At 32.7% G+C, this 12,507-nt stretch overlaps 2 protein-coding genes across 4 annotated transcripts; both read right to left on the bottom strand.

Annotated features, from left to right (window-relative positions):
• Positions 1–1,752: 1,752 nt before the first annotated feature.
• LOC120193712 (AT-rich interactive domain-containing protein 2) lies at positions 1,753–4,701 on the bottom strand. Of its 2 annotated transcripts, none has more exons than XM_039196147.1 (3): positions 4,502–4,701; positions 3,445–4,354; positions 1,753–3,096 (listed from the first exon to the last, which is right to left on the bottom strand). In XM_039196147.1, exons 2-3 carry the CDS (start codon positions 4,351–4,353, stop codon positions 2,194–2,196), a joined length of 1,812 nt encoding a protein of 603 aa, XP_039052078.1. In that variant the 5' UTR covers position 4,354; positions 4,502–4,701; the 3' UTR covers positions 1,753–2,193. The 2 variants fall into 2 exon arrangements, with proteins under 2 accessions (XP_039052078.1, XP_039052079.1); XM_039196148.1 differs by lacking the exon at positions 4,502–4,701 and having other exon boundaries at positions 1,753–2,170; positions 2,265–3,096; positions 3,445–4,495.
• Positions 4,702–7,049: 2,348 nt separating this feature from the next.
• On the bottom strand, positions 7,050–10,273 carry LOC120193713 (probable E3 ubiquitin-protein ligase RHB1A). 2 transcript variants are annotated; one of them, XM_039196149.1, is made up of 5 exons: positions 10,219–10,273; positions 8,997–9,134; positions 7,895–8,327; positions 7,674–7,783; positions 7,050–7,572 (listed from the first exon to the last, which is right to left on the bottom strand). In XM_039196149.1, exons 2-5 carry the CDS (start codon positions 9,060–9,062, stop codon positions 7,543–7,545), a joined length of 639 nt encoding a protein of 212 aa, XP_039052080.1. In that variant the 5' UTR covers positions 9,063–9,134; positions 10,219–10,273; the 3' UTR covers positions 7,050–7,542. The 2 variants fall into 2 exon arrangements, with proteins under 2 accessions (XP_039052080.1, XP_039052081.1); XM_039196150.1 differs by lacking the exon at positions 10,219–10,273 and having other exon boundaries at positions 7,895–8,075; positions 8,112–8,327; positions 8,997–9,680.
• Between the last annotated feature and the right edge of the window lie 2,234 nt (positions 10,274–12,507).

Below are 12,507 nucleotides of genomic sequence, written 5' to 3'. Positions count from 1 at the left end.
AAATTTGAATCAAGTTGAATTGTTTGAACTTTTATTCAAATTTATTTGTAATTATTTCTAATATTATGGTACAAATTGATTTCAATTGAAATGATCTTCTCTAACCATATAAGATATAAATACATATAATTTTCACATTTTTTTCACATGGATAAGTAAGATTTGTAATACTATTTATAGGCCTGTAAATGAACTGAACGTTCAGCGAACCGTGCAGCGGAAAGTTCGTTTATGTTCGTTTATTTATTAAATGAACGAACATGAACAAGATTTTGCGTTCGTTTAATTAAATAAACGAACATGAACAAAGGGCTCGTTCGTTCATATACGTTCGTGAATGTTCGCTTATATGTTCGTTTATGTTCGAACAGAGGGCAAGTTGAATATGTTATGAAGATTATTGAAGTTGTTTGGATTTCAAGAAGATTATTTTGTTGAACAAATTAACTTTAAGACTTTATTATGTTCATATAGTTTATTTATGATTTATGTATGTTTTTTCCGTATTCGAACAAATTAACTCTAAAGTTGCAGGTTATATTAATGAATTTTAAGTTGTTATTATTGTTGTTTACTTTTTTTACATTCGTTTGTTGTGTTCGAATAATTTTTTTTTGTGTTTGTGTTGTTCGTTTATGTTCGTTTGTTGTGTTTGTTTATGTTCGTTCGTTCGTGTTTCGTTTATTATTTAAATGAACGAACATTAACAAGTTATATTCCTTAATGAACGAACATGAACAAAAAAAAATTGTTCTTGTTCGTTTATGTTCGTTTATTTATTAAATGAACGAACATGAACATACCTCTTTTTATGTGCGTTCGGTTCGTTTACAGGCCTAACTATTTAATAGATTAAATACCATATAAAATTATAAAATATATTTATAAAGTTACTTTTATAAAGAAAGGATTTTGATGACAGTATTGACAAGAGTATAAATGATTCAAAATATCGATGGAAAGAGAAAATCTGCACAAACACAAAATGTGATTAAAGGATTGAATTGAATAAAATAAAAATTGACAGTCTAGATTGTAAACAGGGGAAATTTATTGTTAAAATAAGAAACTAAATTGTATAAGTATTCTATAAAGGTGGAGGGGCATATATTTCAAATTTGATAAAAGAATAGACTTGAAACGAATAAATAATTAAAGAAAAACAATCATGAGAAGTTGAAGAATGAATTGTAAAAAGAAATTTTATAAAAAAAATTATAAGCTACATAGATATTTGCAACACATTACTTGCAACAATTTCTTTTATGTGATATCAGTTTTATAGGTTGAATCCTGAAGGGTTCAATCTCAGTTTTATGAGGCAACTGAAATATTTTTTCCCTTCAGGATTCAAACCTGATTGATTGAAAAAAGATAAAGCAAATAACAACGCCATATTGATAATTGCAGTTGAAACACAAGACTTCTCACTTTTTCAACAGTTAGTTCTCAAAATATACATATAAATTCAGCATACCTCCAGTCCTAAAGATCAAAATACTGGGGGGGGGGGGGAATGTTTGTTTCAGTCAGAACTCTGCTAAATGTTGTATAAACTCAAATTTGAAGTTGGTTTTTAGATATCAGTCTACAGATATACACTCAACACTGCATACCAACGAATCTTCAGTAGAGGAAGTTGTTTATAATGAATTTTCAACCAAAAATGCAGGCAAATTTAAACTTAAAGATAGCAGCATTGGTGGGAGAAAGATAACCACTCACCGCAACCTTTAAATACGAATGAATGAATTCGTTAGTGGCAGCGCAAGTGCCATGTAAACTGTAAACATTTGAAAGGAAAATGAAAAACACATACTTAAAATAGGAGAAACATAAGCCACATCTTGGTCTCCAACTTCCAAATTTCCTGTCCAAAGTTGAAACAATATACCGGTATTCATATATGCGAATGCAAAGTATAAAGCATTTCTGAGACAACTATTGTACACTAGCACATTCGTAAATTGTTTTACCGGTCAATGAACCAAGCCAGGTCCAAAATCCACCTCGGCACATTCCAAAACTGAATCACGGCTGTCATTTCCATGTCTCATGGAGATTTTAGATAACCGGGTGATACTATATGGTGCAAGTAGAGAAGAAACAGGAAAAAGAAAATGTAAGATTCAACTATTGGTTCAACCAGAGTGGAAACTGGTTCCAGATTCTAGTCAATGTCATAAACCTTCATCAGTGTTCATCCAATTCCAAGTCAATGCACTGATTGTTTTGAGAGCATGTCAGTGTATTTGAGCCAGGAACCTTTAGGGCGTAGCTTCCAAAGCTGTCACTTATGCATCCAAACTCTGACTCATCATCATCGCTATCGATGCTTTTAGGAGTCACACGGTTCTGATAACTTCTACGCCGGATGAGAAATACATTGAAGTAATAGCTTATCAAGTCTTGCCAAGTCTTCTCGGGAAAAAACTCGGATGCTCGAGGCCAGAATGCATTTAAAGATGGTGATTCTAATTGTACCATATGCTTGAATTTCTTTTCTTCTTCAGCAGTCCACCGAAGTGAGACTTCCTCCCCCATCCCATCAAATCTCCAATGGTAGAACAGTGAACCCAGTTCAAGCTTTAATTTCATCCTGTTCTCAGCAATATGAAATCTAATACACTCAACAGAGTTTGGAATCTGACAGCTGCATGAATTTGGTTGTCTGCTACCAATTGGATCAGTTATAGCTAGTGAATCATATTCGCCACCACTTAAGGGCCACTGCCGTGTGCCTAGCCATTTAGAGTCGGAATCAGAAACAGGACCAGTCCATTCAGGTACTTCAGCTTGAAAGCGGGGACCGACAGCCACTTGTCTTCTAAAAATATCGTCTCCATATGGCTCGACAGTCATGCTCGTATCTAAGGATGATAAATCAATAGCTATAGAGGAAAGCTCCTTAGGGCCACATTCAGAGTGTGTCCTATGAAGACACATCAATTGGCTGTCGAAGGTTGAACCAGAACTACAATGAGAGCAAGAACAAGAATTCGACCTAGAAAGCCTCTCACTGCATCTTAACTTCTCGGTAAAATGGTGATTAAGAAAGTCGTCGTCATACATGGATGGGTGCATCTCCTGATTTTTCTGCAAATTAAACAACACTAAGCCTTTAAAATCGGCAACCAACCTAATTTTGCATCCTAACAAGCAGAGAGTAAAATCAACATTATAAAATTCTTCTTTGATAAAAAGTTTTCCTATATTAAGAATGCATTTATTTCTTACTGTATTCTGACCTCAGAATCTCCTACCTACAGCACTGATTACTATTCCAAACAGTCAAGTTTATACCGTCCAAATTGGTGCTATGATGCTCTAACAAAATTTTAAAACAACTTGCACACATGAAATTTTAAAATCTTTCAACTATATAGTGAAATGTTTAGTATATTTTATTCGGCAACTTTGTTTAACAGATGATAAGAATTTTACCTGAAGGGGAGACTGTTCAATGACTGAATGACCATCCCTTTTCTGCCTTAATGCTTCGCGTGCCCTAATGGCTTGTATCCAGAATTCATCACCTTTATGGTTAATCCACTTAGATGGCTCCAATATTTCCCGAACCGAAGGATCATCGTGACATTTTGCTACCAGCATTACCCAACTCAGCATTTCTGATAAAGATTTTCTTTTTCTCTTACGAGTACTAAATTCTTTCCTACATTCATTTTCGGCATCATCACCATACACCTTCCCAACACGATCCTGCAATCTAAATCTACTGTTAGTATCTGAAACTCCCACTCCATTCTTGCTATCCTTACCAATGAACTTCTTATGTTTTCTATATTCAATTAGAGCCACTTTGTTCACCACCCCTTGTCGGCCAATCCTATTCGCAAACAAGCCTCTAAAATCCTTCTCTTGCTCCAATGTCAAGAACCCAAAATTCCCTCCACATGCATTATCTTCCTTTCTATCTTCCAAGTTGCTCCTTAACCATTTTTCAAGCTCATACAAATACTTGGCATATATCAATTTAACCGAAGCCAAAACCTGAAAACCCAAACCTAATTCTTTCACCACAAAAGCCCATAACCCTTCATTCGACACCAACTCATACCCTCCAATCTCTCTAACTACAAGGAAAAGCTTGAGCAAATCTAGTGATTGCCCATCATTTCCAAGCATTGCTGGCATAGGCCTAAACAAACCCTTCCAAGTTACCTCTTTCAGATAACCGGAAAGAACCAGATCAAACAAACATCTTAGCCTATCCTTATTATCACCGAACTGCTCAAGGTCCTTTCCTACATTATCAACATCTAGGTGACCACCCATTGTTCCACACTTGTTTACAATTTCTACACAATCTAAAGCAGCCCCATTGGTTACCATCCTGCCATGAAAGTTAGTACCTTTTCAATCTTCCGGTTAAAAGTGGTTCCTTATTAAACGCCTAATAGAAGACTGATAACATAAAGAAAAAGAAATACATGGAGGTTGGGCGTAAGACCCTTCGTCTCAAAGAGTCCAAAGTTATTACCTTGTATTATGTAGCTGGATATTTAGCTTTGTTGATTAGCTTTGCCTTTCAGGAGCCATCCAATGTAATCTAGAGTTGCAGAAGGAGATATAGAAAGGGAGGGAAAGGAAAAGATTGGAGACAGCCTAGATTAAGGTTGCTGTGTTTCGGGATGTTTTTGGAAATGATTAGTGAGTGACAGCAAGAAAAATATGCAGAGGATTCCGAATCGACTTCCAAGGAAATCAAGCTAAAGACTGAATCACAGTGTATATATATATATATATATATATATATATATATAATGTTTTAATTTAATTCAATAAAATACGAAACTAATGAAAAAAATTAGGTCAAATTGATTGAAATATGTCTGATTTAAAATATCATATCATCCTTAAAAAATAATAATAATTTATTTATTTATTGTTAATTTCAAAGCCTAATTTAAATGTTTTAGGATTTTTTTTTCTTAATTTTAAAATCAATTTATAGAAACATATACTGATACATTAATTAAAAAAAACAAGATTTTTAATATTTTATTTATAATTATTGCCAAAATATCCATTTAAAGCAATTTTTATTAATATGCCAAATTTGCATTTTTTTGGATATTTCCAATTTTTCCCCCAATTTGAATAAAGCTCCGTGATTTTTCAGGACTTCATAAATTAAATTTGTTTATATAAATAAATATGATTAGGAATTGAGTTGTCACTTTCTGATGGGATAATTGATTCCTTAATTATAACCATTTTTTCAATGTTATGTACTTTAAGATACAAAATTTAATTTCATTTATTAAAATGATATTTATCTTTAAATTTGTTGAGTATGAAATGATGTGTCACATTCATTCAATCCAACTTAACATGCGGTATTATATACTAAGTAAAATATATAAATAATATTTTAATTAAATGGTACCTTTTTATTGATTATTAAAATTTTAAAATAAAATATTAATAATAAATAACGTGATAATGAATAAAATTTATAATTTAACTTTCAATTTTTACACTTTAATTTTCCTATAAATAACTAATCACCAATATTTTAATTTTCTATCAATTTAATCTTTATAATAAAAAACTCTAGTATTCATTTCTCAAGCAACAACTGTCACCGGAACCCTACCGACGGTGGTCCTCTTAGAATTGGGTTTTTTCAATCCTCAAACATCGTTCCTCTTGGTTTACGGTAGAAACATGAAGCAGTCACTTCATCCCAATAAGCAAGGTGAAGTCAAAATGTAAAGTTAAAAGATAAAAATAAGAATCTATGCCTCAAAACACACACACAAAAGTTAAATTTGACTTTATTACACTTGGATTTGTGATATCGTGTCCTAAAGAAATATCAAAATGTATAGGAGTGTGTTCAGCATTAATAACTGAATTATGAGCAATTCATGATTCTCTAACACATGCTTAAGGTCTTGGTATCACAAAAGTTATATTAGAAATAGACAGTGCACAGGCTATCTAAATCATAAATGATGAACACAACTGTTCATCAATTGATTTCATTGTATGTATAAATTAAGTTGTAGATAGGTTGTGCAAAATTAACTTGAGGAGAACAGAAAAAGGAGCTACTGTTCATAAAAGTTCCACCAACTTTGTCTCAGTTAGCGCAGCCAGCTCTAGTGATTAGTTTATTTAGTAATAAATCAGGATCATCAAAACAGAAAGTATTCATCATTATTCTTGTGAGCTCTTCATTCCACCACTAATTCACTTTTCCCAATGGATCTCTTTGTTTCAAGGTTAAATTTTTAACCCCCTATACGTTTTTGAAGAGCTAGGTGAAAATGGAAAAGCTCTCGACTTTTGTCTTGTTTTCAGTTGTTCTTTTAGTTGTTGCTTCTTTTCAAGTGAGATCTTTAACCTTAACCCCACCGATAAACGATGATGTTTTAGGGCTAATAGTTTTGAGCATATAAGTTGACAAAAATACCTTTCACCACTTCTCTAATAATTAATTGACATGGGGAGATTCAAACAATATGTGTATTAGCTTTGTATTTATACATATAATCACTATTTTTGTTACCATAGTTGCACAATTATACTTAATAGTGAAATTTACTACGACGTTAATATTATATAATTGTTAAAACGTATATTGCAAGCAATTTCATTTTTTTTCTGTAGAATCACGTATGCGTGAAATGTTACAAAGTTACATTTAAAAACAAACAATGGTAAACAAGCTAATAAGATCAACCCCAATAAATGGACAAATACAAATAATTATAAGAACTTTGATGTAAAAACCAGACTTTTAATCATGTATATACAAACTGCTTGCTCAGTTCATCCCTTACTGTTTCTTGAAATGTGAAGGAAAATTATCTACACAAAATATGAACTTCTCATCACTCTAAGGAGTTCACAAACTCATGACATTATCGCACATAGTCCCACCAGTCCATCAAACAAATTCTCAAATAAAGATGATCTGGAGATGATTGTAGACACATCATGCCACTTACAAAAGTAATCCAAAGAACGGAAGCAAGCATCAGTTCACAAGATCCAAGTTTCCAGACTCATGTAAAAGATATTATATATATATTACGTATGTATTTATATACGTATGCGAGAAGAAAGAGTTCATGTGTTGCTATGGGAAACTAGCAGGTTTCTGCACAAACAAGGCAATGTAAAACTGCATGACTGTATAGTATTCCTCCTAAATATCTAGGGTAATGCATACTGATACTCCATCAAGAATTAAACTTTAAAATGGTATCGAACTTGTTTCTGTGTTTCTTTTTCTGTACTTCTTTCTTCTTCCTCTTCATCTATCCATTTTCAAAGGTTTCAAGTTCCAAGGGGTGAAAGCACAAAGAGACTATGTTCACAAATTGGCAAGACTCCCTTATAAAATGAATGGAAAAGAATCCAAAACCAAATCTGCAGCAGCCGCTAAATATATGATGGCAAATGAGGAGTAAAAAGAAAAAAAGTGAAATTCTGATGGGTTTGGTAAGCTGTAACCTTTTCAACAAAACTTAATTTCAAGCAGCCAAAACTGAGTCCAGCACCAGGGAACTAATCACTAGGCAAGTCAAATATCATTTCCTGCATCAGAACAAGATAAAGACCTTCTTGTTATTTCCTTTGTTATATACAATAATTCCTATTGACTTATTATAAGAGATGAAAATAGTTTCAAGACAAACCTTATCACACACAGGACATGTCTCACTTCTTTCCATCCATTCAAGAATACATGCCAGGTGAAAATGATGTTCGCATTTTGTGATAATTTTTGGATTTTCTGTATCATACTCTGCAGGAAAGAACATAAAAGGGGGTCTATCAACAACCTATAAACATGGCAAGTGGCACCCTTTTTTCCAGTGAGACAGAAAAGTTCATAAATTGCAAGGGGAAGACATACCTTCCAAACAGGTTGGACAACAATCTTCCTCCTCCTTCGTAGACACAATTGGTTCAACTGGTTTTGAAAGTTCTACTTCTAGCCCCATTGATGACTCATTTCCAGTAGTAGCTTGCGCTTTGCAGTCCAATTCCTTTGCATCATCAGATTTTATAGAAGTCTTTTGAGGGCTGAAAGGAACCGTTTCATGACAGGAACCAATATTTGTTGCTTGCACTGCTTCATCCCTCTTACTGTTATGATTTCCTTGGGAAGCGGAAGGAGTTTGAGGATGTCCTAAAGCTGCATCAAATGGAACTGGAGCAGGAGGAGATTGATAAGCATCAGGAACTGATACCTCCAGATTTGTGTCAACCAGCAACCAGGAGGAGAGGGCAGAGGCAGTAGCATTGAGAGAAGATAAAGGCACATGCCTTTCAGAAGCTCTTGGGTTCTGTTAAAAAAGGAAGTTCAACTTAACAAAGATAACGAAAAATATTTCAATACGATAAACAATTTGTTCAACATGGTTGCCTCTTATGGTCATCTCTGGATAAGTATTTGAGTTATCCATTTATAATAAATAATAAGTACGAAAGCAGACACATAAACAAGAAAATCTGACATTCAATTTTTTAGTTTCAAATTGTTCTAGATTTTAACTATGACTCATTTTAGTTAGCATAAGACTATGCAGGTAGAAATCATTACTCATGAGCAACTTAATAATGGGGATAAGGTCACGATCTATGAGCAACCTATGGGCAATACAGAATTAACAATTGGAAACATTTAATAATCAGTCAAGTCATACATTCTGCGCATTTATAATTAGTAAAGATAAAACGTTAAGGCCCCAGCATTTCAGCACATTAACTTCACAAGAAAGATCAATTTAATTCGTTTTTAGTCAAATTATACATTCACCCTAAATTTTGCACTGTGGCACTTAATAAAATACACAGTACTCTACAGTCTACACTGAGCTTGAGGTTAGCTGAAGCAAAATTCAAAACATAAGTCAATTGCACCATGAAAAGTGAGGATGAGAGAATTAGGCTGAAAAAGAAAATAAAAGCAAAAAATGGAGAACAATTTCCATGGAGGAAGAAATTATACTAACATAATAATATGCTGGTGCACTATTTTCAACTCCTCTAGAAGAGCAACAACAGCAGCAACTCCCCATTCCTTTTACTTACGCATACAACACTACTAGTACTTTGTACATAAGAATTCCACACATCACAAGGAGAGAAATCTGTTATAAGAAAAACACTAAATCACTTTTGAAGATGTGAATAGCAAATTGTTCCATTCAGTAAACCATATTCATGCCACATGAAAATGTGAAAAATATTGTAAACACAAAAGCAAAGCTAGAAGCAGTTGGATGTACCGCACTGATATAAAAACAAAAATAGATAGTTCCTGAAAAACAGCATGAAGTTTTTCGAGCAAAAGTAAAACCGAAAAGAAAGTAACAAAAAAACTTGTGTATTCTCACTCACACTTGCCATCAACCACAAACCGAACATAGAAAACACAGACTTTAACCTAAACCAAAGCAAAACTGCCTGGTACTCTACTCTTTACATCACACACTACAAATATTCTTATATTCTGAAAAACTAGCAGAATCATATATGTAAAAACCAAAGCAACATCCGTTACTAATTGTCAAACACAAAACTGTTTAGAAAAATTCTCCTCCTGCTCTGTTCAATTGTCCTGTTATAATTCCATATCCAGAATTTCAACATGAATTCATCAAAATAGACCAATTAAGTCAACAAAACCAGATTTCGATAACAGCAAAAAGCGAAAAAGCAGGAGCACTCCAAAAATCAAGGATGGTCGGAATCTCAAATGTCTAACCAAAGCAGAATTATTTTGAGACAAAACTTTAATTAACCTAAGCGGTAAAACAATAACGAGAACTAAAACAAGTAAATTCAGTAAGATGTCGGTCAAGAGTCGGTTGCCTTCAGTTGTCTTCATCAACTATCGCCTAAAACAAAATTTTAATCAAATAACAAACTAGCATGAGAATAACTAAAACGATAAGTGAAATAGAGAAACTATAAAAGAATCTAAACAAACAAAATCAATCTCCAACGCAAAGCATATCACCACAGCCCAGAGCCCCAGACAACTAAATTTCAGAACGTCGAGAAATAAATCCAGTAAAAACTATGAAACAATTCAACAATTCTAGAGCTAGTAATAAAAGAAAATCAACCTATGCTGGGTTAAACCCTATAGATAACCATAATTTAATCAATAAATAACAAGCCAAATTCAGAAGAAGAAGAAGAAGAAAGTTGAATAGGATATGCAATCACCTTTAGATTGAAACTTGAATGGAGAAGTGAAAATTCAATGATAAAATAAGTTTTGGTTATTTCATTTTGATTGGTTAGGCTTGTTTCGTGTAGGAAAAGGAATTTCAGTCCAATTACCAAGCCTCCATCTCCATTCAAAAAACAGAATTTCACAGAAATGTTGTATTTGGATTTTTTGCTCCACGCGCCAAGCTCTAGTGTTTACCCCACGTAGCATACTTTAAGAGGAATTATTTTAACAAAAAAGCGGCAAAAGATAATGTTTGTTTAGTAAGGTGGGAGACAGTAGGGATCGGGCAGAAAACAAGTGGCATGTGGCTACTAATTACAACCCTTTGTCTTTTGTTTTAAGCGTAAAGTCGTTAATGGTTGTATTTATGCTATCTATATTTTATTTTTATAATATCTTAATATTTATGATGTTATAACATAATTATTATTTAATTTTATGTTATACTTTACAATTATATTATATATTATATTTTATATTATAAATTTATTTAATTTATTAAATGGTTTCAATAATAATAGTAAGTGTTGTTTTGCTTTAAAGTATTAGATTTAAAAAGTTACGTTCGCAATGTTAATCTAAATGTGATTTTTTTAAATAAACCTCGTATTCAATAACCATAAATTGCAGTAATTAGAACAACATCGCGAATACAAGATGGTAAATCAGAACTAAATTCGAATGAAGTAGCTATCGTTGACGCATGACGAGCGAGAGCATTCGCCACAGTATTTACCAATCGTCGGACATGGTGGACGCGAATGCATGGATGAGAATCTAATATCCCTCGAGCTTCTGCAAGAACAAAGCGCAGCACAGACAGATCACGACCAGCTACAAAGGTTGCTTGAATCTGTCATTGATTTTTTTAATATTTTTTTTTTCAAATTTTATTTGTGTTTATTCCATATAAAAAATTATATTATTAATATATATTTTATAGTATTCAAAAATATTTTTGAATCCGTCATTGATGATATTTACAAGCATATTTATCTTAGATAAACATGTTTAGTACTTAAACTATTATTCTTGTTTTGTTTTGGTATATAAACTTTATTTTTTTTAAATGGCATAATACAATAAAATAACTCTAACGTTTGACAGTAATTTCAAATTTTCCCGTATTATTTTTTTGGAACATTTGGGTACAAACATTTATTTTTGGGTCAAAAATAACCCACGCTGTATGAAAACCGTTAATCAACTAATAGTCAACGTCGGATGCTGACGTAGCGCGCACGCGTAGAGGAGAAAGTTGACGTGGACGTCCAGGTCATCCAGATTGCTGACGTGCATGGCACTGCCACGTCATTTCAAAAAAAAATTTATTTTTTTTATTAATTCGAACCAATCAGAGAGTGACACGTGTCACTCTCTGATTGGTACAAAGTTAAACTGGCGAAATGCATGAAGGGGGACTCAAACCTGGATCTCTCAGGTGTATTGCTTCTCGTTTTTCCACCATGCTAGACTATTTGCTCGAGTAACTTATGAAATAGATTGTATTTAACATTCATTATTTCGTCTGAAATTCATTTAAAAAAACAAAACATGTAACATCCCAAACTATGGGTTAGTGACTAAAATGTAAAATTTTAGAATTTGGTGATTAAAGTAGAATAGTTGAATAGTTCAATGATTTATGTGGAGATATTTCCTGAAAGTTATTAGTAATTATTAAATGAAGTGAATGGCAAAAAAATCATTTGACTTAGAAATTAATTAAAAATGTGATTAATAAGGATATAAGGATAAGATGAATGAGATATTTTCTCCAAAACTTCTCTTTATCTTCTTTCTTTCTTCTTCACGTGAAACCCAAAGGCAAAGGTGAGTTTCTTTGTTAGTTAATTATTTGTTGATTTTATGGTTGGGTTTTGATCATTAGATGATAACTAAGCTTAAGGAAAGCTTAAGTTGTCTTAAAATCAAAAGATAAAGAAGTTATGAAATATTAAAGAAAATGGGGTTTTAAGTGAAATTTTGAATAAGAAGGTTTAAATGAATTTGGAGGTTTAATTTGACTTGTCATCTATGAGAATAAGAAGTTAGAAGTGTTAGAATTAAGTTTGGATAACATGGAAAATTTGGTATGATTCTTAGCTTTAAGAATTTGGACAAAATATGGAAGATTATAGGGTGTTGGAATAAGTTAAAGTTGTTATAGATGAATTTATTACCATGATAAGGATTTTATACATGAAAATTTGGGTGAAGTATTGATGAATTTCGGGTTATTTTGGACAGATGCATCGATACACTATGAGTATGTACCG

The sequence above is a fragment of the Hibiscus syriacus genome, unplaced genomic scaffold, assembly GCF_006381635.1.
Source record: "Hibiscus syriacus cultivar Baekdansim isolate YM2019G1 unplaced genomic scaffold, ASM638163v2 tig00116996_pilon, whole genome shotgun sequence".
In the NCBI taxonomy this organism is placed as follows: domain Eukaryota; kingdom Viridiplantae; phylum Streptophyta; class Magnoliopsida; order Malvales; family Malvaceae; genus Hibiscus; species Hibiscus syriacus.
This window is presented reverse-complemented; position numbering and strand designations above follow the sequence as displayed.